General features: G+C 34.5%; 1 protein-coding gene across 2 annotated transcripts in view; it reads left to right on the forward strand.

Annotated features, from left to right (window-relative positions):
* The window catches only part of HECTD2 (HECT domain E3 ubiquitin protein ligase 2), a 39,969-nt gene extending 13,163 nt beyond the window's left edge, over nucleotides 1-26,806 (forward strand). Inside the window, exons 4-21 of one of the 2 annotated variants that reach the window (XM_005144086.3) lie at nucleotides 7-109; nucleotides 1,013-1,102; nucleotides 1,683-1,747; nucleotides 2,733-2,778; nucleotides 3,787-3,896; nucleotides 5,270-5,418; nucleotides 6,947-7,070; nucleotides 9,327-9,423; nucleotides 10,300-10,407; nucleotides 12,240-12,372; nucleotides 16,688-16,776; nucleotides 17,729-17,887; nucleotides 18,311-18,385; nucleotides 19,388-19,475; nucleotides 19,737-19,843; nucleotides 21,019-21,134; nucleotides 21,742-21,885; nucleotides 24,249-26,806. In XM_005144086.3, coding sequence (XP_005144143.1) covers nucleotides 7-109; nucleotides 1,013-1,102; nucleotides 1,683-1,747; nucleotides 2,733-2,778; nucleotides 3,787-3,896; nucleotides 5,270-5,418; nucleotides 6,947-7,070; nucleotides 9,327-9,423; nucleotides 10,300-10,407; nucleotides 12,240-12,372; nucleotides 16,688-16,776; nucleotides 17,729-17,887; nucleotides 18,311-18,385; nucleotides 19,388-19,475; nucleotides 19,737-19,843; nucleotides 21,019-21,134; nucleotides 21,742-21,885; nucleotides 24,249-24,369 — 1,924 coding nt within the window. In that variant the 3' untranslated portion in view covers nucleotides 24,370-26,806. The remainder of the gene's footprint in view (nucleotides 1-6; nucleotides 110-1,012; nucleotides 1,103-1,682; nucleotides 1,748-2,732; nucleotides 2,779-3,786; nucleotides 3,897-5,269; nucleotides 5,419-6,946; nucleotides 7,071-9,326; nucleotides 9,424-10,299; nucleotides 10,408-12,239; nucleotides 12,373-16,687; nucleotides 16,777-17,728; nucleotides 17,888-18,310; nucleotides 18,386-19,387; nucleotides 19,476-19,736; nucleotides 19,844-21,018; nucleotides 21,135-21,741; nucleotides 21,886-24,248) is intronic. The other variant, XR_004079946.2, reaches the window with a different exon arrangement.
* The last annotated feature ends 447 nt before the right edge of the window (nucleotides 26,807-27,253 follow it).

Consider the following 27,253-nt stretch of genomic DNA (forward strand, 5'->3'; position numbering starts at 1 on the left):
TTCTAGGGATGATGTTGAAAAGGCTAAGTCATCAGGAGATTGGAAAGCTGTACATGATTTTTATACTACAACTTTTGATTCCTTCTTGGAGATAAACGCTGCATTTAAGGTAGAAAATAATTCATAATACTTGTTAGTACTTGTAATGTTTTGTATCTTTGAATTGTTTACAAAAATGTCAGGTAAAGGCTTGTAGCTACTTATTCAAGGTCGCTAAGATCATTTTGTCACAATCTCACCTGTCTTTGGTAGACAATCTGTTATTGCCTTGATTTATAGATTCAAGTTTAAACAACTCTTTCAAGCATATGTGGAACTTTAAAATTCCGGTATGTAGTTCATTTTGTGCCGGTATGGCTGTGTAGATGATTTTTACACAAACTACATTTTAAAAACATGCAGCAAATATGGAGACCCAGGCAAATCTGGAAACAGAAATTCCCTGTTGCCAAGACGTGTGATATGGGTTCAAGTAATATAGCTGTTCTTGTGTTGTGATGACATCCTCAGTTTTCCTTGGGAAAGATTATATTCATGTCTGAAAACTTTCTGAATTCATGCTAAATTAATATTTCCTTCCTGTTACAGAGCAAAATATGCTTATGGTATTTAATATGGACAGTAGTGCCTGACCCTAGCCAAAATAACCTGTGACTTCTAGTTACTTAACAAATGTTGAATGCTTATGACTTTATTGCTCTTGTCTGATGACAGATCAACAAGAAAGATGAAAGATGAAAATTTGATGTAATTCAGTATTTGAAAGCTACCTATTAAAATAGAATGGTATGGTAATGGTGTTACATGAATATTGCCAATGTGTAGGATTATTGTTGTTTAGTTACATCTTTCACATATTAATAAAAAGCATCTTAGATTAAGGGTTTGATAAGAAAAATAATTACATCTGTGTTTTGTTTAAACTTGCTGTTAAACTTTTATTTCTCAAAGATAGCTAAAATATTCAAAACATTTCAAAATCAAATTGCTTCATGTATTGTCTAACTTACAGAAAGATGCCAATTCTCCATTTAATACCACTGAAGACTCTGGAATCGATGCAAATTTTGTGAATGTTGTTTATGATGCCTTATTAAATACTGTAAGTAGAAGAAAAGAATTCATGTTCTAAAACATTGTAGCAATTATTTCAGCAAAGAAATATGCTAAGAAGCAATTTATACCAAAAGTTTTTCTGAAGAATCTCTCAAAACATACTTAAAATGGTCCAATGAGAATTACCACAGAGTCATGAAAATTGCTATAGTAAAAGGGGATATTTTTGCTACTAGTAATGCACAGTTTATACTGTGCTAGATCTCAAAGACTGCTTGCAGGATATAACATGACTGATGGGACACTGCATGTTGGGAAATAAGGAAAAAGTGAGTATGGGGTAGTAAAAAGTAGGTACTGTGCCTACTGAACAAAGGATGAGAGTAATTTAGAAATAATATTTACATTTTTGAAGTTGTTTAAAGTGTTGAAAGCAGTCATTGACACAACTCCAGGCCTCAACTAATAGTCTGTGAGGAAAGATACTTAGGAGTTCAGTATCATAATGCAAAGGTTTCTTGGCTGACTTGAATCACAAGCAAAACCAGCTTGCTCATTCATACAGTACATTGTATAGCATATATATAATTACATGAGATATGATTTTTCCTCTCCTTCTTCCATAGCCTCAAGATGTTCAGAAATCAGTCCTAAAAGGAGTAATTAATGGTCTGCTACAAGAATGGACAGGGTAATTATAACAAATGCTTGCATCAGTGCTGTGTCAGCTCTTAAAGCTGAGACACATTCTGTTTTTATTGTTTTAGCTAAAGAAATAATATGTTCTGATACAACTTCTTTGACTCTTAAGAACTTGTCCCCTTCTGGCAGGCAAATATGCTGAAATACATCTTGAACTCTCTAAGCTGACACTGAAACCCTGAGAGGCAGACCCAGGCCCAGCCATACATTCCTCCACAAAATCTCAGCTCCCTGTTGCCAGGGCAATCTTCGGGGCATCTGAACTGTGAGATGAGTTAAGGAATTTATGTAAAGTAAAATATATTTTCCCTGCTCACCCTCCAACAACAACTAGGTCATTTTAACCTGGGTAATTCCTTGAACCAAAGTTTACTTCACAATACTGTTCATGTGTGGCAACAGCATAGAAAAGGCAGTGCAGGATGCAGAAAGAAATAGCCCAAAGGTAGGTGATTTGGAGATGACAACATTTTTGCAAGAAGCAACAGAAGTGAGAATGGAGTTTGATTCACAAAAAGATATGGCAAGCAGCAGTGCCTTGTTGTGACTTGCCTGTGACCCAGCTTCTGGCTGTTACTTTCTCCATCTTACAGTGCTTTTTCTGTGCTGTTGCTGCATGTGTGTTTGGTAATGTAAAAGCCTTGAAACAGATAAACACCAAGAAGTACAGAGTCTGCAATGGAAGAAGTGTATAATAATTCTGACAGGATATATCAAGCATAAGGCAAATAAACACTTCTGTGATGTCACCTGAGATAGATAACAGCATGAACTTCTCTCTTTGGAACACTTCTTACTCTTAAATTATGACTGGGTTCAAGTGCCCTTTCAGTTTCAGAGGGCAGTGAAGATCATTAAATGTGGTATTCTACACATACTGCAAAGCAAAGTTAAATTGTAGGTGCATGATTTCATGGCTCTTTGTGTATATCATGTATAAATATAGTTCTGCTTATTATTTTGTTCGTTCACAGGCCACGAACAAAAGATGATCTTAGAGCATACTGTATACTTCTACAGGTAAGAAAAATACAATATTTTTATTTAAATGTATGTCTGCTTAGTGTATAATCTATAAACCAGTATACTCTGCAAAAAAAGATACTTCACATTTAATTTCCTGTAATAAGAATTAATTAAAATAGAGAAGAAGTTTAGGGTATGCATGATGGGAATGGGAGCTTGATGGAATATTGATGGGGAAATGTTACATAGGTTAAAACTATGAAGTAACAGATATGTAATTGTTTCCTGTCATTTTGTGGGTTGAAAAAAACAAATGTTTTAGCAGGTATTTGTTCTTTTTCCCTTGTTCCTAGATTTGTCTTACTGTTATTCTGTAACACTGATCTTTCCAGAAAGTTTCAGTATATGAACTTTTTTATATTGCTGTAACTTTCTCCAGAATTGAATTATATCCAGTAGACTCTCCCCAGTCTGACTGGCTACATTGTCTGTTTTCTGCCTGTGTTAGGGTATTACCTTTACTATTATACTTGATTTGCATTTGTAGCAAATTTCCCCTTTAAATTTTGCAAGTGTAGATAACATCTCTCCACACAAGGAGAGATTTCTGCTGCTATTTGAAAAGATTAGATGGTAATTTAATTTTTTGAGACAATAGTTTTCTGGGGTGGTATGCTAGCTGTGAGTTATAAGGAATATATCCTGCTGAAAAGTAGGAATGTGTTAATTCATACGTAAGAGAAAATAGGTTTGGACTGATACGCAGGAAGACAGGAGCTATGAGAACCCTTATTACTTAGATGGAAAGCACGTCACTCAGAGGAGTATTATTTATGTGCTATGCATTAAATGATAATCCAGAAAAATCTATTGGGTACTGCCTTTGTTACCTTTGGGCTTTCTTTTGAAACTAAAAAAAGAAAAGAAGAAAAAAGCATACTTTTACAAGATAGAAGATATGTACTTTTCATTTGAACAAGAACAAACATAAGAAAAATTCCTAATGACTTTTTTCCCTTTCTGCAGTTTATTAACCTAACACGTTTTTTTAATCTTTTTCAGAATCCTCAATTTAGTAACACTTCTACTTATGTCATCTATGCTCACTTGCTAAGACAGATAGCAGCCTTAACAGAAGCTGACCATCATTTCCTAGTGCACTGGTCTAAAAAGTAAAAAAAATTAAAAAAGTAAAAATAAAAATTCCATTTTCAGGATTACAATTGTTACTGTATTTCCATTGATGTTTACTGTTTTATAAATTACGTGAAAGTTAATTTAATTGACTACAGAGATTGTTTTTGTTGTTTTTGAAGTACATTTGGGCATAGTCCACTAAGTGATACTGATTTATAGATGCAAACTGTATATAATGTATAAAAATTAATATCTTTATGCAAAAAAGCCTTTATTCCAAAATAACTTTTTAAAATTATTTTTCTGTAACACGTGCAAAATACTTATGTATGTAAATTTTTTAGGTACATGTTTAAATGGTATTATAAATACAAACATCTTTATGGTCTTTGTTTAAATAAAGGTATGTCTTGGATAATTTGCAGAAGATACTGTAACTTTACTGTGTTTTACAAAATTCACAAATCAAATCAAGTTCCTGCTTCATGGTGTAATGGAAGTGGTGAGAGAGTGTAGTTAGGACATTAGATTTTTTAATTAACTGAAGTAATTCTTAATAGCCTGTCACTAACAAAGTCATATGGGGTATCTACCCAAAGAGCAGCTTTTAAGGATTGGTATGCTGGTTGCCTTCCTCATAATAATTGTGCAAAAATTTCAGTACAGTGTAAAAATGAAAAATTTGAATGGCCATATTCACAATTCCCTGACCTTTAAGGGAATCTGTTAATAAAGGGTTTTCTTACCTGCAAGGTTGGAAATTATATCCCCCTCTCCCTACCCTGTAATATGTCTAGATTTGCTTAAATATGTGATAATATATTATTTCATTTGTATCAGTGTTTACAAATAATGTTTACCCTCTTGATTAGGGATGCAATAGGCATATAAATATTTTTATTCTTAAAACATGTATCAGAAAGCTAAACCATTAAAATAAGAGAGCTCTTATTTACAAAAGCATTCTCTAATATATGTACACATGTCTATTATTGTGATATTATGCAAGTGGTGCACATAATTTAAAATGTGCACTTAAATTCTTTCTGTTCTTTATTCAGTAGGACCAAGTGTCTCAAAAAAAATTAGAACTCTTAACTATTCAGATTGTGGAGTAAAATAGCTAAGGGGTTTTGTTTTCTTTTTGTTTACGAAAAGTCAAGAACTAAGGATTCTACTGCATTTTGGTGGGTTTTTTCAAGTCACAGGCATTAAAAAGCTTAGTGGTGCACTGATGAAGAGCATTGCTGTGTATCAATATTTAAAAGCATGCTTCTTAAACTTTATATTTGGCATTTGTTTTTTATGTATAGGGCATGTTCTTTAAAAAATAAAATTAAAATCTGATAATAAAAGCCCTAGTGTGGACAGCGACCACGTGAGAGTAACTGCAACACATTTGTTTTAGGATTTCACAGAAGAGGTTCAAGCAGCTGGTGGACAGGTTACTGCAATTTATTTCTTTACGCTTGTTTCCTGCAAAACCTGAAGAGTTTCCACCTATGGTGAAATGTACCTGGTGGATTCCATCAGCAGCCAAAGTCTTGGCTTTATTTAGTAGGTATTTTTCTTGAACTGTATATGCATGTGTATGTGGATATATATGTATATTTCTTTGTATGTATATACATATGAGGATGTATATTTCTTTGTATGTATATACATATGAGGGGGAATAGTTTATTCCTCTTCTGTTCTGGGTGAGACTGACAATGGTGGTGGTACAGTACAAACTACAATAATATGCCAAAAAGAAGTAAACAACAAAAGACACATTCTATTGGAAAGTCTTTGTATTTGTTTTCTAGTAAAGGGTAATCGCTATGCATCATTTTCCTGTAACCAGTGAACATCATTCAAACAAAATCCATGGAAGTAACCGATGCTTAGAGTTTCCCTTAGTTTTGTAAAAGAAACTGTTTTAAATGTGTAATTCCCAGAATTTCTTCTATAAGTAGCTTAACCCCACAGAAATATTTGGCATCTAAGAGAAGTTAGGCAGTGCATATGTCCAAAACTACAGCTTAAAAAGTAACTCTTTGTTCAGTTCAACCATAGAACACAGAAAATATGACAATTGCAAATGCAACCTTTCTCCTCCACTCATCCCAAACAGCTTAGTGATTAGAGCATTTGCTATGGAGATGAAAGGCTTACGGTCAATCTGCTTTTCTTGAGAGGTAAAAACGTTTTCTTCTAAGAGAAGATGAAACCACCAAGTGAAAATTAAGATTGGAGTGAGGACATTTTCATTTCACTGTCAACTTAAAACTGCTTAAAAGCATTCTGCACAGTCCTGCCTGTCCAGAGTGACAGCTTAGATAAAGCTCAACTGTATCTGAAAGAAACGTGTTGTCTAGTCATCTATGAAAGAGTTTGTAATTGCATATTTCTGGGAAAATAAATATTTAGTAATTCAAAATACACTGCTTTCTGACTGATCAAAAATTAATCATGTTTAAGTGGATTTACAGAAAACAAATATTTGACATTGTATGGATGAAACACATGTCATATGCATATTAAATAATGAGATAGTCAGCTTAAATGTGAATTGGTTTTCTTGATATGGTCATTTTTGTATTTTTGAGGCTAGGTGGTATAGTAGTTACCTGAGGAAATAGGTGTATCTTTGAATACTATGTTTTATGCTACTCTCTTTCCGTCTCTTTTATAAACAGGCATCACACTCAAAAAGGTAATTGTTTGCTGAAAAACATGTAGATGTTATATCCATAGTTAGGTTTAAAATTAAATGACAAGTAAGAAATCCATCTATCAAACTGCTTTTTCATTGCTTTCAGCAGAAAAGAGCTCTATGCATGAAACTTAGCTTATGTCATTAAGTGTCATTCAGCATCAAATGGGGGCTCTCTTATCATAAATGGGCTGAACTAGGTGTTGTTTTCTACAACAGTTAATGTGTTGTCATGTTACACTTGTTAATCTGCAGGTAAGACTGAGACAAAGTTATTAGTATCTGACTTGGCTTAAAGTTTCTGAGGGGACTGGTGCCCAGGATGCCTAGACAGCAAATATGCTGAATCCAGTCAGTATTTTAAAAGATTTTTGTGGTTTTTTGTAGATGCTGCAAATTGTCTGATCAATCCTCCTATTATTTCATATACGGATTTCTACAATTCTACACTTGATCATATTGATCTTATGGAAGAATATCATAACTGGCAATGTTACGGAAATTCTCACAGGTAAGAGGAATAAATGATTGTTTCTTGTTAATTAGTATTTCAAAGCACTATATCTACACTATGTATACCATGTATATCTATCTTATAGCGTATATAGAGTGTGTGTATCTATAACCACATTAAATACTGTATTGGAAAAACATTGTATAGCTGCTACTTCATATACTTGGTATTGCATGGCTGCAAGACTGAATACAACAGATTGATTCTGCCTTTGCAAACTGGAGAAAAGGTGTAAAATATAGATTATAATACAAGTTTATTATTTACTGGCATAGACTTCTAATTGTGTCTTACTACAAATATATACCCTCAAATACGTTCATAGAAAGTGGTGTGTGCATACTTAGTACTTAATGATGAAAACGTCTCTACCTGTATATATGTGGCTCCAATCCTATTTGCTCCACTAAAACCAATAGTACTATTTCTGTTACATGAAAATAACACACAAGTTAAATCTTTACAGACTCAAAGCTTACAAAGGTATTTCTCTTCGTGTAAGAGGCAGCCAGCAGTGTGATTTAGAAACATCTAGAAAAACAGGCATTTCATCTTACTGCTAAAATTTAAAAACGTGGTGACATTTTCTTAATGAAAAAGTTTTGTATAGCTGTATCTTTTACCATATTAGTATGTATCACTCAGTCTTTACAGCTTGAATCACAAGATCAATTAAAATTCCCCACATTTCAAGACTTTTCAGTAAGCTAATGTAAGACATCAACCAACCAAATGTAGCTTTTTGTTTATTGCATGTGCAATTTTCCTTGTCTTTAGCAGCAGTTGAGGAAAACTTCACATAATTTGCTCCACTAAAGAAGGTATTGTGGGCTAGGTTTCTGTCTGATACCTGATATTCTGCTTGGGAAGGAATTAAAAACAAATACATGAAAAAAACCCATCAAACTCCATGACACATGATAGCAGTAAATGTTCAGGAGGTTTTGCATAGTCTCAGTCAAAGTATTGGAATCTGAATACTGCTGAGCTTCAGATTTACTCTTTTTTTTTTTCTCACTGGCACCATCTGTCTGTTTTGGCACCCACATCCAAACTTACAAAAGGGCTGCAAGATTTCCACCTGCTCCAGCTCTTTTCAGTTAGCTGGGACACTGGGAATTCAATATATGTCAAAACAAAGTTTGCTTGGTACATAATTTCTGGAGTAGCTGAAATGCAGACTAGCTGTATTATTCCTAAAGTAAATTTAATTCTTTTATTTTGTTGCAGCCACACTTTATTCTAATTTTACATCTTTAAACTCTGTGTCGTTCCACTAAAAAAAACCCAGACAAAACAACAAACAAACAAAGAATCACAGTCAAGTCTATATGCTTTGAACTAAGAAGGTCAAGTACGAGCAAGTCCTGGTTTACCTTCCACATGAAATATTTTGAAATATATAATTCTTCAAACTAAGTTAACACACCTTCATAAAACATTTTGGATTAGGATATCCAGGAGACCAAATGAGAATATTTTGCTCATTTTCCTTTCTTTCCTAGCAACATCTGAATCCAGAGCTTCTCACAGGTAGGATTCAGGGTGCACATGCAGTTTGGATTTAAGATGCACACACAGAGTCTGAAGCTCTGTGTATTTCAATATGAACTTCTGCTAGATGATGCATGAGCTGAATCACCAAAAAAAAAACTTACCAAAATAACCAATAAAAAAAAAATCTTTTACCTTGATGATTTCTAAAGTTTTTGAAATTTATTTGTATTATTCGATTGCAGTGGAATGTGGGATCTGATATTTGAGAAGCCCTAGATGGTTGTAACTTCAGGTTAAATCTGAAGAACTTGTGGAAAATTAGTTCCTTTGAAAGTCAGTAAATAAGCCAAACCAACATTATTTCTACTCTGTACCTAAATGTGCTGCACTGAGATAGCTGCTTTTCTTGTATTTAATAAGTTATAATTTTCTTTAATTCAATGTAGCAATTAAAATTTAGTATTTTAAGCAGATGACTATTAGGTCTGTTGATAATGATAAACAGTAAGGAAGAGCTTTATTGAGAATAAGTATTATTACTGATTACAGTTTCTAGTAGTAAGTTTAGTAATAGGTTTGTTCTACTGAGTTATGTATGCAACGCAAAAAAACCCAGCAGCTATTTGCAATTTACTAACAGTGGAGGGAAGTACTTAGTGAACCATAATGCAACGATTCACTCCTGTATTCTTCAAAAGTAAATAATATGCTAGATGCAAAAATTAAATATTTTATCTTCTTTTCTCTTGTTGTTAGGTTTTCTTTCTGTCAGTACCCATTTATTATTTCTATAGCGGCAAAAAAGGTTATTATTCAAAGAGACTCGGAACAACAGATGATAAGTATTGCACGGGTAAGTCATTTAGTGATAAATGTTTGTCTCATCCAGTTGGTATTTTATAAGTTTTTGTTAGATTGATATTACATATAGCCTTTCATCACAACTTCTAGAATTTTGGACTACCCTGAAAAAGAGCAATTTTACTATTACCAGTCTATAACTGTCCATGCTGGATTCTTTCAGGCTTTTTTTATTTTAACGTGCTCAGTTTCAGGATGTTTCTAAATGCCAGTGCTGTGGAGAAAACGACTGTAATTATTTTTTTCTTTTTTTTTTTTTGAGAAACCAGCATAATGTTCTAGCATCTTAAATTAACAGGATAATTAAGGAAGAGAAATTCCATGAGACTTTTGGACCATTACCTATATAATTCCATGAAGATATGTTGTCATGGCAAACCAAGATGTAACACTATGTCCACAAGTCACAGAAGAGGTTTTGCTTCTGGCCAGCCTCTTCTGTTTTGAAAGAAACACTGTCTGCCTCTTCCGGTGGTCATTTTCTTCAGGTGCTAGGTGATACTGCTTTCCTTGGTGCTGAATGTGGCAGCACCACCACCTATTGATTCCTGTCTCGCTGGATGTGTTTTGTGAATAGCTAACTTAAAGCGCAAGCCAGTCTCCTATAGGTATATTTTTAACTATTTGTGGAGTTTTATAGGTGGCTGCACAGTTGCCATGTTCTTGTTAAACTTCCTGATAAGTTAGTTCAAATATGGTATAAATACTAGAAAAGAAATTGCTCTACATCTCTGAGAACATATTGAAGCAGCTGTCATATTAGGATAATGTCTTTTATGCAAGATACTAAGGCCTTTTCACATTTAACAAGTGCAGCACTTATAAAAGAAGGTACTGCATGTGTGACGTTTCTTCTTCATTCAAATAGCAAAGCCTTGTGGATAAAGTATCTCGCAGACAGAAACCTGACATGAACATGTTGTTCCTAAATGTGAAAGTGAGGAGGACGCACCTTGTTAGTGATTCACTTGATGAGGTAACAAAAATGTAATCAAATGATGTGTTGCTACAGAATAGCTATTGCACTTGGATTTCAGTTTGATAAGTCATTTAAATCTTTCTGTGCTAAGAGATTGGGAGTATGACTATATAATGTTAAATAAAAAGAACTGCATCACTGTCACAATAGCAGTGCCACAGAATAAACTGGGTCAGACATTCTTAACTTTATTTGCATCCTCACAATGCTCCATAGCTAAGCCCATAATAAACATATGTGTTTGCATGCCACGCAGTGTATGTATTTGTGTTTGCAATTTTTTGTTTTAAGAATACAGTGAATAAATTATTAGGTGATGTAGGACTTGGTTCCATGATAAGAGCATGAATAGTGATTAATCACTAATGACTTAGTTCTGTTTCAGTTCTTGGAACATTTTTATTCTTTTCATAACTTCTCTGTCCTAAAAGAATTATTTTAGTCTCTCTTTTCTTAAATTCTTATCTTGATTTTAACTAATTCCTCACATTCTTGCATGTAATCTTTTTCCTTTTTTAGGAATAAAACAGATGTGTCCATTAAAATAGGCAGTGCTTCAGTATTCACTAAATCTTGCTAATTAAGATTACGTAATAAAATCTAGTTCTCTATTCTGTCACAACACTAAAACCAGCCTGATGGTATTGAAAAATAGGTCCAAATGGTAAAAAACAAGACCAAACAAGTTCTGATTACTAATCTTCAGAAAACATAAATTTAAACTATTTTTTTCCTAGATTAAAGCCTATTTTGGCCTCCTCTCCTAAGTTAGAAGAAATATAAGCGGTAATACTGCTTTCTCTTGAGCATTGTAGGGGTTTTTTTACCACACTGAAATTACCAGGAGCCACTTTAAGAGCTTTGATAGCCAAAATATTCTCTTACTTATTTCTGATACTTCCTCTGCCCATCTCAGGGATGCATAAGAATGTATTATATTATCCATATTCTCAAAAGTGAGGGGAATGGAAGATGGGGGAAGATGTCTTATTTGTATTTCAAATTAAAAAAAGAACAAAAAAAACCCCCACATTTTGCAAAGGACAATGACTTTAGCAAATAAATAGCTTATGACAGGTAATACAAATACTTGTGTCATAAAGTTTGTGCAACAGGGATTTTCTTGAGCAACTAATATAGAAATTGTTTTAGCACATACATCTTTCTGACTGATGTAAACACTTTCTCTGGTGCTGGACAGTAATTAGTGGTTTAGAGAAAAATTTTGTAGGGACTTGATCTGAAGGATCAGCGCTAATTGTGAAAGGCTATAATCTATTTCATTGCAGGTCTTTTGCACACCTGGTTGAAATCCTGTATCTTAGGATAAAGAAATGAAAAGAACTTGTTACCATTGTCTAAAAAACAGTTTTATGTTTTACGTATTTCCCAAACAGCTCATACTTGCTGTCAGGTATCTTAAGCTGAAAGTAAGGCTGTCCAAATACTGAAAGTTTTAGATTCCTCCTTATTTCTAAAGATCTCCAAAGGTTGTCTAATTTTCTTTTTTTTTTTTTAATCATTTCTTCCTGGCAGAATATCTTCTGCATCTAGTAGCTTATTAAGTCTGTTTGCACATCATTCTTTTGAAACCTAGAGAGCAGCACCATGTGCAAGGTAGTTTATGATATCAAGTAGTCATGATCATGACTTGCTTCTGCAATTCAGTCATTGTTTTAATATAGTTTAGACCTATTAGTAGGAGATGATGCCAATTACTAGTTTAAACAAAGCAAGAGCGATAGAGACAAAGATACGTTCTCTATGGCTACAGGTAGTGATAATAAGTTAAATGTCCTTTTTCTTCTTCCCTACCTATTTTGCAATAGCTAGCAAGGAAGAGAGCAGATCTGAAAAAGAAGTTGAAAGTCACATTTGTAGGGGAAGCTGGTCTTGATATGGGTGGCCTGACAAAAGAATGGTTTCTTCTTCTGATTCGCCAGATTTTTCACCCAGATTATGGTGAGTCATACATGCTCTAAAATATAACATGAAAATATTTTTTCATTTAAAAAAAAAAGTGATGGATAAGAATTCTTCATTAATCTAGTATTAAGCAGACCTGTTATTAATTTATGAAAAAACAAAGCAGGCAAATTAGAATTGCATGTAGACAGGAAGCTTTAGCATAGAGGAAGGTAGAAGAGACTGGAAAGTCTTTTAAGAGCTTTGAAGATGCTGGCTTTGGACAAGAAGGTTCAAGCATTGCTGAAAAAAATTATGTTTTGCTTCAGTGCTGTGGCAAAATTAGAGGGTGGACAAATTTCTGATCAATTGAAGGGTTTAGAATTAGGGTTCAGCGCTTCAAGACTTTAGTCATGTTAAACCTTGTTTCAGAAACCAGAAGCTCCAATGTTCATGGTTTATTAGTATCCCTTGGCTAATAAGAAAATTGGATATGAAGCAGGGGGATTTGAGACTAGCAGTAGATTTTTCCTTGAAATTTTTCCCAAATATATGTGTGGTTATAGTGTTTCTATCTCTGTCAGAGGCAGGATCTTGATTTACCTCTGGGCAGATGTGAGAAGGTCATAATTTCATGGAGCAGGTCAAGGAGAATTTTACTCTGTTTAATTCAAATGGCATCAGGACTTTGAAAAGGTTGTTTCCATTTCTCTTCTAAATAGAAAATTTAGTAAAGTTTTCTATGAGTCTTAGTGAATTGCTAGACCTCATAACAAGCTAAGACAAATAAGCAAAATGCAAGCCACTGAATCACTGACAATTGTCTGCCCTTGGAAATATTCTAGAATATATGTGTGAATTCATATGTTTGGATTTAAAAATAAGCTTTTTCCATTTAGCTTAATATGTTGTCTGGTTGCAATTGGAATATGATGTTCTTGTTCCAAAATAGGAAGAGACATACAGCAGCCTTTGAAATAGATGGTTGTCATGGTTTAACCTCATCTAGAAACTAAGCCCCACACAGCCACTCACTCACTGCCCCCCCCACTTCCCAGTGGGATGCAGGAGAGAATCACAAGTGTAAAAGTGAGAAAACTTGTGGGTTGAGATGAAGACCATTTAATAAGTAAAGCAAAAGCCATGCATGCAAGCAAAGCAACACAAGGAATTCATTCATACTTCCAGTCATCAGGCAGGTGCTCAGCAATCCCCAGAAAAGCAAGACTCCATCACATGTAAAGGTTACCTGGGAAAACAAAACACCATCACTCTGAAAACCTTCCCCTTCCTCCTACTTCCCCCAGCTTTATATGCTGAGAAGACATTATATGGCATCAAATATTCCTTTGTCAGTTGGGGCCAGCTGTCCTGACTGTGTCCTCTCCCAGCTTCTTGTGCAGTCCCAGCCTACTCACTGTGGGGTGGTGTGAGGAGCAGAAAAGGCCTTGACTGTAAGCACAGCTCAGCAGTAACTAAACTAAACTAAATCAACACCATTTTCAGCACAGATACAAGACATGGCCATGAAGAAAATGAACTCTATCCCAGCCAAAAGCAGCACAATTGTTTATTAAATATTGAAGTGGAGATAAGGCCAAAATTATTTGTATGCCACTGCCATCCTTGCCTCTTTCTTCTCATACTGCATTTTCTGCTTTTACATTGCCCTCAACTGTCTTCATATTGCTAGTTTTCCTGGTTTTTGTAAGTAGCTGCAGTTGGATGTTGTTTCTGTGCTCAGTTCTGGTGAACTGCTGACTCTGGCTTCCCATGTATCAATGGTTTCCATTAGCACTGATAGTCTGCAAGTTCTAGCACTATTTCTGTGATTAGTATTGGTAGAGGTTGAACCTTTGACATGATATATTCTGCTTGGGGTATCCTTATGGCCAGTATTCTTAAAGCGGTCTGAGATGCTCTCAGGAGAGAAAGGTCCTTCAATCATGTACAAGGATGGTGTAGGCTGATGTGAGACTGAATGAAATAGCCTGCCTCTGCTGTTACCAGGACCTGTGAGCCCATAATGAAAAAAAAAATGGATTTTCTGAGTAAGTAGGAGATGGGAAGACATGAATTAGCATTCACAAACAAGCAGTTCAATCTTCTTGTTTTATATTGCTCTAGATGGATTTGGGTCAGGGCTTTTTCCCCACTCTAATATTTCTCAAATGAGTCAGCTTTCCTGAGCTGTGTGTGGAGAAATTACTGATGTTATAATGGGTTAAAGTGCTTCCAGGCTGGCTCTTAAATTAGAAACATTAATTTCCAGGGACTTCAGCATAACACCTGATAGTCATTGGCAGAATGCAAGTGCTTGTCTGTCTTTGCTGGAAGTGTTCATGTCCCTTGAATGCATGGTACTCTATTGTTCATAGGACTCCTTTTAAAGGTCCAGAACTTTAAGTCATAAATGTATCCTCAAATCTGCTGAGATCATTGTTTGCCTATAACCCTTTTTCTAGTAAAAAGGTTGCTGTGTGGAGAAATGACATTGGTGATAACCTTTATAGGAAATAATTTATCCTGGAGAAAGCGTTTTGTAAGTTTTACATTTCTGTTAGTAAAAATGTGTTGTCAGCAGAGCTTGGCAACTGATGAGTTTGGAAAGCTTATGAGTATTTTTTTTTACCTGCTTTGGCAGACTTCCTTGCTCTAAAGTGTAAATTCTTCCATTGATACATCTATCAGCAAGTGTAGGAGGAGTTAAAAAATGTTCTTGTCCTTTGGAAAAGGACTGTATACACTGCTGTCTTTAATGTTTAAGTTGCAAGTAGTGTATGTCAGAAGCTTGGAAGGAATCATAGAATCATAGAACAGTTAGGGTTGGAAAGGACCTTAAGATCATCTAGTTCCAACCCCCCTGCCATAAGCAGGGACACCTCACACTAAACCATGTTACCCAAGGCTTTGTCCAACCTGACCTTGAAAAACATAGAAAAAACATAGACAAACATCACTGTTATTACCCTTTACAGGTTAGCTGCATATATAACTCCTGAAATTAAAGAACTCCCAATTAACTCACTTGTCTGCCTTCCTGTTTGTTACAGTGCTTTCTTCATCTCAGTGTGGACAATTAATGAATGGTATATGAGATCTGTTTTGTTCCAGCATCACTGCCATCTTTCAGTATATGTGAACCTTGCTCTTCCTTACATGTAACTGTTTGGTTGCTTCTCGCAAAGGCACTGTCTAAAGCTTTTATGATGAGCACCTTTTTGAGCTGAAGTTCAAAAGATAGAGTTCAGGAGAGTAGGGGAGGAGGGAATATGAAGGCAGAGTTTTACCTGTAAATTTTCATAAAACCTTGATGTCCTTGAGTCATCAGTTGGATTTTTATTCTTTTTTTCTTTTTTTTTATTCCAAGGGAGTTTAGTTTTTCATTTAAATATTATTTCCCCAACTTCATCTTTAAACACAGATGCAGCGAGCTGCTGCTTACAATATGTCCTTAGAGCTGTTCAGTGCTTTGGTTTGTACACTGACTGTGGAAACAATAATAAACTGTTGTGCCATTCAATCCCAACAAATTAAAACCACTTACCACATTTTATCCAATCTACTTCTGCACTTCTGAAGTTAATTTCACTGTTAATGCTCACTTAACTAGAGTGTGTCTTGCTTCTCTGACCAGTGTATCTGGGCATTGGAAAGCTGGCATGTGGTTTCATTACATAGGTTTTTACTTTCTGTCACTCTTTAAACCAGAATGGCCCACAAATAGCAGACAAACTAGTCTATAGCAATGATTTCAATAAGATTTAGCTTGTCATTTAGACCAGCGAGTGGCTTTTTTAGGGTATTTGTGGTTTTGTTGTTGTTTTTTTTTTCTAGGAAACGTACCTCTTTGCTGCTAGTGTATGTATAAGATAAACCTTTTAGAGCTTTCTATTCTAAGAAGGTAAAGCTTACACTATTTGTACTATAGGGCTCATGCCAGCATTTTTAAAGATTGTCATCTGCTATTGACCCAGAAAGGGAAGAATAAGTGGTTTACATTGCAGCAAGAATATTTTTGATTAGACAATTCACATTTCTGGCTGTACAGATGATGAAGTACAGTAAAGAAACAGATTGCACAGAAACAGTGCAGAATATTCAGGACTGGAGGCACTGAAGAACTTTGGTTTCTTTCACCTCAAAGGGCTGGAGGGCTTGAGCCTGCTTTGGTCTTGGCACTACTCTTTGTAGTTCTTGCCCAGACACCTGCAGGCTCCTGATGTAGATGGGAAGATGGGGCTGAGAACAAGTGTTGGAGATACGGGTGTTCCTAGGAGCACTCTTAAGGTTGCGTGTTGGAGAAAGGTGAGGTTTTGTATGACTTTATTGAAGCCCAGGCTCTGTAAAAACCACTGTTCCTGTTCTGCAGGCATGTTCACCTACCACAAGGACTCACACTGCCACTGGTTCAGCAGCTTTAAGTGCGATAACTATTCTGAATTCCGACTGGTTGGAGCTGTATCCTTTTATGTGTGCTAAACGGTGCTAAGCACACAGCCATTAAATGACTTGGTGCAGGGGAGAAATAAGGCATCAATTAAAGCTCATTCAGTTTTGTATATACAAGTGTGTTCCTTTTTAAATGTATAAAAAGAATGTCACAGAAGCAAGTGAACTAAAAATAGGAAGCAAATGGTGGTACGTGGGTATGTGGTACATGTTACAGTCAGAAAATTAAGATGTATGTACTTACACCTCTTTTTTTTGTAACTGAATGGAAGCCATGTGTTATTTTGAAAGCAAGTTTATTTCATAGGTTTTCTGTTGCACTCATATATGAAGTTCTCAGACACAAATGATTAATGATAATATATTCTTATAACTCCACCAAGATGAGATGGTGATGTCCCAGTTTTACTGGGTGCAGTTGGACCAAGTGATCATTGTCAGTCTCTTCCAACTGAGCTATTCTCTTCTAGTCAGAAGCTGGTATAACTTTTGGTATAATTTCAGATTTGTTTCCTGAGTACACTTAAATGTGCTAGCTGATGAGCTGTAGTGCCAGTGCAGGTTTGTGTTTAAGCTTTTAGATTTATTTTCATAAAAATCCTATATCGAGCTCTCTCTAGAATTTGGGGATAAAAAGTAGATATCTGAAGTTCTGCTTTAAAACCTTTTTCATAACAATACTTTGAATAATTTAGTCTGGAAATGCTTGTATAGAATATTATGAAAAAGATTATCAAGTGTTCTGTCAATGTGCATCATTTGACTACTTCAACAACTACTTAATTGTAGTACAGAACTGCATTTAGAATTATCAGTCATAAAAAAATATGAACTCAATTCCTTCTGTTTAGCATATATTAGAGTATGCTAAGTAAAATCTTAAAATATTTTTCCAAGTTAGTTAAAATATTAGCTATAATAAAGATGTGTGGAGGTTTCCCTTAACATTTCACTTGTATAGCTTATGGGACTTGCTGTGTATAATAGCATCACTTTGGATATTCGTTTTCCACCTTGCTGTTACAAGAAATTATTGAGTCCTCCTATTGTTCCCTGTGATCATAACACACTTGTAGGCATCTGTGCTGTCACATTAGATGACCTGTTTCAGATTATGCCTGTAAGTATAATGTTTTTAAGAGGCTAAAAATTACTGATTTGAAATCTGTTTCATTTATATTCAATGTTTTAATTATAATCTGTTTGAAAACATCCTTTTTTTCAGTGCAGGCTGATAGTCTCCTTTTCTTCTGAAATCCTCCATGTTTTCTAGCATAGCAGAATTTTTGTTTATCTGCTTGAAGTTAGAATACCAGAATATGATACGAATATTCTAGACACATTGTGCATAGTATAAGTGTGAGTTTATACTTAAATAAAAATAAATACATTAATTAAACAGTGAATTTTATTTGTGTACATATTTTGAATATACAGCTTTTCCCAAAATCGTTTCTGTATAAAGTAATGATTCTGACACATCCTTGCAAAGTGCATCACTTACTTTTGTAGATTTACTGAAGAGGTTTTATTCATGTTGTAGGAACTGGCTCATGGACTAAGTGAACTTCTGTCCTATGAAGGCAATGTTGAAGAGGACTTTTACTCAACCTTTCAGGTCATTAAATACACAATTATAAGTGATTCTCAAACTCAGTCAGTAATTTTTACCAATGTTTCTGCAGTGGAGTGGCCTATTACTCTGTGATTGCTGATTGTTTGGAACATTATTGCATGAACATTAAAGCTTGCTTCAGGACCAGTCTAGTCCTGGAGCATCAAGGCATATAGATGCTGGTTCCCTTTAGGGGCTTTAAGCTATTGTTCCCTGACAGTGCAGGCTGATCTGAGTGCTGACTGCCAGGGTCGCATGGCCAGCTGCTGGTGCTTTTCCAGCTCTTTGCTTGATCTGAAATAGCCTTGCAATTGATGACCTTGTCCGTGGAATTATTTGGCTGCAAAACAATTCCTTTCCCGAGCTCAGATGCTAGTCAAAGCTTACTCTGGTTATTTTACATGCATTTTTCCTGGAAATCTCCCTTGAACAATAGCTTGTTCAAATTACAGTAATTTTGCCTGACCTGTATGTCTAACTGCTACTTCAATCAAGAAAGCCTTTTTCATTTATTCATTGTTTTAGAACACATACTAGTTAGTAAAATTTCCTGCTGGTTTGTGAATGTTTATTGGACTAGTATTGACCTTTTTTTTTTTTACCTCAGCTTTGAATTACATTATTATCAGACCATATGAGCATTTTTGTTAAGTGGGTACTTTTGAGTTCCTAGGTGAGCTGCAGTGCAACAAGTACCTTCTTAATTGTATTTGATGCTTCAAAATTGTTCTTTTCTGTTAAAAACTCGGTGGCTCCAGAGCCTGCAGGTTGGTTTGATGTGGCACTGTGTAACAGGGTCGGTTTTTCTACTTTGAATACCAATTTCTTGAGCAATTTTTGAAAATTGTAATATTTAACTTTTAAAAACACCACAACCCTCAGAATTACAGCATGTGCTAAAGAGAGAGGTGGAGGAAATACATGAAATAATAAATACAAGCTTTGTAATTTGTGGGTATACAAATGTATTTTCCAGTATTGAACTTGCCTCCTCTTTTTCTCCAGGTTTTTCAGGAAGAATTTGGTGTTATAAAATCTTACAACTTAAAGCCAAATGGAGATAAAATTCCAGTCACAAATCAGAATAGGAAAGGTACTTCAGAACATATTAATTACACATATTTGGCAGGTTTAAGTTTGTCCTTTTTTTTCCTTCTCACAAGCCTAGGCTTTCTTTAACAAAGTGTGAAAATTAAATTACTTTAGGCTCTTTCTGGTATGCCTACCAATTTTATAGTAACTAAAATGAAATGTATCAATTTTTCCTAATGCAATGTAATTTGAGAGAACACAACAAGTGATTATTTAAAATTATTATATTGTAAACCAAAATAAAATGTTTTTTCTTTTTTAGAGTATGTGCAGCTCTATGTTGATTTTCTTCTCAACAAATCAATCTACAAACAATTTTCAGCTTTCTATTATGGATTTCATAGTGTCTGTGCTTCATATGCATTACTGGTAAGAATAAAATTAACTGTAACTTTTCTGTTGCAAATATGTGACAATGACATCTGAACTACACAAATTATGCTGGATAATTTTAGGATTCATGAATAATTTTGATTAATCAACATAGTTGATTAATCCAACATAAACAGAAGAAATTAAGCAGGTAATCCAACTGTTCTCCATAGTGTTCCTTTGAAAGCAGATAAATAAAGTTCCACAGGTTAGTTTTATTAGGATGCATTCACAGACACTTCCTGTACAAGGATTCTCTGTATTCCCTACAGTTATAAGCAGCAGAGCAGCTGTGTCTGTGCTCTTAAGTGACTCCTCTGAAAAAGCATATTATTTTTCACAGGCAGAACACACAGTGAGGTTGAGATTAAACATTCTTCTGTATTCAGTCCTGTTTGGTGGTTGGAATGCCTTTTGTAATTTACATCATGCCCTGTGCAGTAGGAAGAGAAAATTGCCATTTCCATGAGATTTGCTTCATTCCTATGAAATTAGCCACGTATGACACTCTTTTAGCAAAGTGAAATGGGACTAACTGCAGGGAAGGTTCTGGAAGGAGAATGAAAATCCATTGAAGTGCCATTACATGTTACCATGCAATTTAACAATGTTGTAATAAATGAATAAGTAGATTCTGCAGGTGTACCTTTATCAGTTGTTAAACACAGTTTATCGTTGTGTGTGTTTGCTTTGTGCAGCAGTGTGTACAATTAAAAATCCTGTCAACCACCACTACTAAGCAACCTACACTGGAACTTATCAGTGTAAATGGAATGCGAGTTGTACCTGAAATTGAGATCAAGACTCTCCATCTGAATTCCATATTTACAAACTTAATTTTCTTCCTTCCTCATTTGTAATCTAATCATATAGCAATCAAGTCAGTGTGATAAAGGTTAGAATGAAACAGTGAGGAACAAAAGAAGTGTATTAAAATATTATGTTATCCAGTAATCTGCTTTTTACTATATACAGTAGTAAGATTCTACTTAGAATAGTAGAATACAAAAGAAAGTATTGAGGAATTAATTTTTCTATAAAACAGTTTGTATCTGTGTTACAGATTTATATTGAACGATATTCTGTTATTTTGCTTCTGTAATGCCAAAATTAAAACTGAATCTGGTAGAATCATTTCTCATCTTAAAAAAAAAAATATTTAATTCTGGCAGTTACTTCGTCCAGAAGAGGTTGAAATTCTTGTCTGTGGCAGTCCTGAACTGGATATGTCTGCTTTACAGAGGAGTACCCAATATGAGGGCTACCAAAAAACTGATCTCACTATACGGTAGGCTTGATTTTTTTTTTTCTTTCTAACTACTGAGTTTAAAAACATCATAGAATGGAAGACTAGGTTGGGAATAATCTGAGAATGACTGAAGTTTTAAAAACTGTTCCCAAATCAAACAAAGACACTATTAAATTATCTGCAATTTAGAGATCCTTAATGGCATAATGTGTTGCTGGATACCTTTAAAAGGCTATAATGAGATTGAAATGGAGATAGTTTGAAAAGAGTAGCTTCAAATCCTGCATAGTGAGGTCTGGATAACAGAAATAAAACTTCTAAAAATACTTGTTCTCTTCCAATTCTATTTAATACTAAGGATGCTTGTGTTAGTGAGTAGAAGGCATCTGTATTTTTATAGAAAAAATGGGCTTGGAAATCACTTGACAAGAAAACATTCCAGAATTCTTAAAACATTTTACTTGTCCAGTCCTTAGGGATTCATTTAACCGTACATTTTAGTATACTACTAATGTCCTATATATTATAATAAGTTCTACAATAAGTAACATTCATCATGTAGTACTTGTGGTTGTATTAGCCTCATAGTGTTTTGTCATGATATTGCATCTTACACCATTTTCTTCTCCCTCTGCACTGAACATAGATACTTTTGGGATGTAGTGCTTGGATTTTCTCTTGACCTTCAAAAGAAGCTGCTACATTTTGCTACTGGAAGTGATAGAGTACCTGTGGGAGGAATGGCTGACTTGAATTTCAAGATTTCTAAGAGTGAAACATCCACTAATTGGTAAGTAATTTTCTGGATGTTTAAATATTTTTGTTAAATTATTTCCTGAGAACCCTTATTGCTCTTGAATGTGTTTTTAAAGAGCAGCAAGCTAATGTGTAAGGAAGAAACTGCATGGACTTCTTTAGTTTGTCTTCAAAATGTTATTATTGATAGCATAAATTCTGCAGGTGACCATCTATCACAATATTGATTCTTCAGTCAATGTTCACATTTGAGGCTGGGAATTCTTTATTTGTAGAGATCCCTTGCATCTTTTCAATTCAAATAAATTATTTTTGTTGTTTCTAACATGACTGCTGAGCTAATGGAAATATACTGTGAATCACCATGAATTTTTCTGAATTCAAGTCTGTCACTATGTATAGCAGCCCCTGAAGCTGCACAAAATGCTTGCATTCTTTCTTGATGGTCTAAATAAGTTTTAACACGTGTAGCTGAGAAGTTGTAGCATTTCTTTAGGGTCACTGCTGAGGAAGTGTATGCCTGATGCACAGGTTGCTCCGAAGAAATAGCATCAAAGCAGCCTTGTAATTTTGTTGTGAAGGTTAAATTGTTCGTGCTAAGTTCTTATGTTTCTGGTAGCGTCTTATTTTGTATTGAATTGGCTCAAGAAATGCCGTGTACGTCCCAGCTACTATTTTCCTTCTCAAGATTCTAGAAAGTCAGTTTAAATAGTTTGGAAAGCTGTATAGAAAAGCTCACTGCTAAGCAGTAATTGCTGCTAAGCAGTAATTACTGGCTTTACCTAGAGTTCTCAAACATTTAGGGTAATCAAAATACTTAAATGGAACTATATTTTTAGACAAAATTTTGTTGGGTTTTCTGTGAATTAAATGCATAAGCAAAGTAAATTTTGGGGTTGTTTTTAAATTTGGTTTATCTCATTACTGTGGTATTTCTAATGCTTTATTCAATGAGCTAATAACTGGTTCCAGTAACATGTTAAAGGAACCATGAATATCTAATGAAAAATAAAGAAAAATCAACCAACATTGAATCTGTTAAGTCCATTCTCCTGTAAATTGTTCTTTTTCTTAAAAATGGGGAAAAGTGTTTTGAATTAGCATGCATTTTAAAATCATGTAGGTTTGTGTTTTGCAAGATAATTCTTGCAGTCAGACTGCCTGTGGAGGGATGTATGTAGACATGTTGGCATTGCATTGCCCGCACAATAGGATCAAATAATATAACAGCAATAAGAATTGCCAAATGAATATCCAGTTTCTCAATTTTCCAAATTCTGAAGCACGTGACTCCAGTCTGATAATAGGTTTTTGCTTGCTTGTTTAAGGAGGAGGAGGGGGAAAGTAGATTGGGTATCCAAATCTGGGGGAATTCCACCCACTTTCAAGAAAATCAGCTAATGACCTAAGGCCAAGTTGCTGCCATTCAAAAGACTTAAGAGCTTTAATGAAAACAGAACTAGAGAGCTTTTAAGTCACCTACTAAAATTTAAATTTTAAGTGTCCAAGTTTTAGAAATTGTTCAGTGTTGGGTTAATTCCAAATGTCAGGTTGAGCTCCAGCTCACTGTCTTTCTCCTCTTTCCCCACAAGTAATCAGTTGTAGGACAAGTCTATATCCTCAGTGTTATGCATGTCACTTGAGAATACAAAGGGCATGAAGATCACATAGGTTATTGCCTGTAGCTATGAAGCAGGATGTTAGTGGCATCTCATACTGATGGCAAAACAAATGCTTCAGCTAGTGAAGAACAGTTCTCATCAAACTGATCCATTCTAGTGAGTAGTTTCTAGTGTTTGTCATGCAATCCTAAGAGGTATCTGCAATATATATTCAAACTCAGCTCTCAGAAAAAAATCACAGCTGAAGGTGTTGGTATGGCTAAGATGAAAATTTATGAACTGTTGTTTTTCCAGGGCTTTAATCAGCTGAGGCATGTGTCTGTAGGGAAGTGTTTTACCAAGCTGAACTTGGAGTTTCATATCCTTGTTTCATCTAGGTGCCTTTATTCCTACTGCAGGACCCACCTTCTTTCTTCATGTTGTGGGTTCTGATTATACTCAGATTTTGTGTTTAGAGAAAAAACTGATTTTGAAGTCATGTGGTACCAGAAGTGTCCAAAACCTTGAAGGAGACGTTGCTGACTTACAAAAAAAAAGAAAGGCAGACAGGCAGTTCCAGGCAAACAAATTCACCTGAGATGCATGCATATGGCCACCAGCAGTGTTATTTGTGCTCAACAGAACTTGAACCAACAACATGAGGATAAATGTTCCTTTTATAAGGTTTCTTATTTAAGTAATGTTTAACTGAAAACATGTAGGCAGTTGGCAGTGTTCTGCTACTGTTGTATTATTATTATATCTGTTTTATTGGGGTTTGTTTTAATGATCTTAGGTTACCTGTGGCCCATACCTGCTTCAACCAGCTTTGTCTCCCTCCTTACAAGAACAAGAAGGAACTGAAGCAAAAGTTGATCATTGGAATTTCAAATGCAGAGGGGTTTGGTCTAGAATAAAATAAAATACTTCAAGAACAGCATTTTTATGTAGCATTCACTCTTCTGATTGTGCCTTGAAGCTTTTTGTTGTTATGTCTCTTGATACTGTGCCAGTCTTACCCAGTGTAGATTTTTTCTTTTAATTAAGTATTAAGTGTATTTTTTCCTGAATGGCAATACATTTACTGCTTGCTTTGTCACAGAAAGTAGCTTTCTTTGTACAAAAAGCTAGTCTGTTTGATAAACGAAACCTGAGTAAGACAATTTCTAAGTTAGTTTATTTCTGGTTTTATTTAATAGCACTTTATCATTAATCATAATTACTTTATATTGCAGGTATCCTACTGGGATAGAGTACACAGAATATTTCTTTATTAGTTAATCCCAGTGGTAGAATGTTTTCAATTAACATGAATAATAGGAAAAAATATAACATGCAGCATGTAGCCATATTTTCACAAAGGCAAGTAGGAATTTTAGTCTTTATAAAATGTATGCAGTTTTAATATTCTGGTTTTCCTTCTCAATGAAACAGGCTATCTAAGAAGCATGTAAATAACTGCCTGTGAAAAAAATAGGGTTTTGATAGTGCCATTTACTGCTGAAAATTTATTTTTTATGAATAAGAGGTTTTGGATGTTCTATATTCAGCTTTTACACTTGACTGTACACAAGTGTTAAAAGTGAAAACTTTTTTCAGTTTGAGGGGATTCAGATTCAAACTACAGGTGTTAAGCAGCTTGTATGTTCATTCCTTGACAGAAAACTAACCAGATCTACTGTAGTGTTATAGTAAACAGAACTAGATATTTAAAATCCATTCTACATATGGTGAAATATTTCAGGAAAAGAATTAAATCTACAACACATGGAAAACTGAAAGTGTATCATGCTATCATTTTTTTCAGCAACTTTCTTCAAAGTCTTAAGTAAGCTGTGACAAAAGTGAGTACAATAACATTTCTGAAGAATGTTGAAGCTTTCATTAAGTTGAAGGCCAGCATTTAAAGACAATGTTTTGTGGTTTTCACTGCACAAACTACATGAAAATAATTATTGGTGTGCCTGCTCTGAGTTAGTAATTAGGAGCTGGGAAAAAAACTGGTTCTAAAATGCAGATGTAATTATAAGTCTGGGTTTTATTCATTAAATGGAAAGAATTTATCAGCATGCAGTACAGTACTTTCTTAAATATGAATAGCTGCTGTGTGTTCTATAGATTTTTCTTTTAGCTGAATGAGGCCCGGATCATTCAAGACACTTTGGCATCTGTCAGCTGTCCACCTTCTGGGGCATGGATGCTTAAATATCTTGCAGAGTCTGTACTTAATTACTTATTTGCAATAAGAGTAAAATATCTTATTATTCTTGTTTTCCCTTTATGTATTATTTGCATACAACCAACATTTACATATGATGAACAAATTAATCTTCCTAATTCATATTTTCAAAGCTATTGTGGATTTTCTGCAAGAGCTAAGTGTAAATTTTATTCTTTTTCATAGAGAAGGGACTGGTGATTTTACTGTTTTATTAAAGCAGAGATAATAGTAAGGTATTTTAAAATACTTGTCATTATATTCATTGTGCTCTCCTTGAAACCGATCTGAAAGTTTCCATTGACTTTAGCCTGGAAGAAAACTGGGTTAGCATGGAGGGTGTTAAAAGCAGCACTTTGAACTTGTGTATTTTACATTGCTTTCCCAAATGTAGATTTTTTAATAAATTTTGATTCACTGGATGTCAGATGTTAAGAAATAAATGAAACTTTCACCATTTCACTGAATGAACTAGATAACTTCAAGCAGTGTTAAATTTTCAACAGCGAAATGTGGAAGTAGGTAAGGAATATGGAAACAAAGGCATGCCCCCCCTTCCCCTCTCTGTAGAATTGGATTCATGGGCGTTTGGCTTATGAATTAATAGCTATACAGTTTATCTGAAAACATGGCAAATTAGCCAAAATATTTTTTTATGGCATAAGTCCACTTTTAATAACTATTTATCTATTATTGTTAAAATAAAGCTTTATCTTCTTATTTTCACTGAATTGCACTTTGCCTTGGGTTTAGTTTTATTTCTCAAAGCTTTTTTGATTTACTGTGTAATATTACCTCAGAATTCTAAAAAGTCTATTGTACTTGCATCAGTTTTTAAATAAGATTGTCATTCAATGACATTTTATATATTTCCTGATGTTGATAAATAGTAAATTTTGTATTTGTTAAATGAAAGCATTGCACTGTATTTATGAAATAAGCTCTGATCATTTTAAAACTTTTCTTCAATGATGTTTTGCTGTTCTTGTCTTGCCCTGTAATCCAGCAAATCTTTTTTTATCTCCATCATTGTTTTGTACCGTACGAAAGAAATCTGGTTTGTATAAACTTGTTCATTACTTAAGTATCTATTTTTATGTATTAGAATTGTGCAGTCATTAAATAAAATATTTAAATTTCTGGTCTCACTTGTTTAATTTCGGACTTCAATAATTCATCATAATGGATTTAAAAACTTGATAAACTTACTTGCTTTTGTCTTATCTTTCTTATGCAGAGTTTTCTTTACAGTAACAGTGTTGCTAAAATATTGCATATCCCATGGAAAAAGATAGTTTCAGCTACCAGACATACACCCAGTAATATTTATAGTCCATATTTATAGTCAAAACCACAGGTGTTCCAGTGCATACCATGGTGTAATAGTGCTGTAAAATAGCATGGATCCTCAGCTTGATTTTTCTTCTTTATTTTTTTTATTTTTTCAGTTGCAAAGTTTCTGAGGTACAAGGAGAGACAAAGCCAAGTTCTTATATGTTTTCCCTTTTTCTGACTAATTTTAACATTAACATCGGGAGGGACAGGTAACAGGAGCACCATGCTTTCTTATGGACACAGGTCGT

Source organism: Melopsittacus undulatus, chromosome 4, assembly GCF_012275295.1.
Source record: "Melopsittacus undulatus isolate bMelUnd1 chromosome 4, bMelUnd1.mat.Z, whole genome shotgun sequence".
NCBI classification, from domain to species: Eukaryota; Metazoa; Chordata; class Aves; order Psittaciformes; family Psittaculidae; genus Melopsittacus; species Melopsittacus undulatus.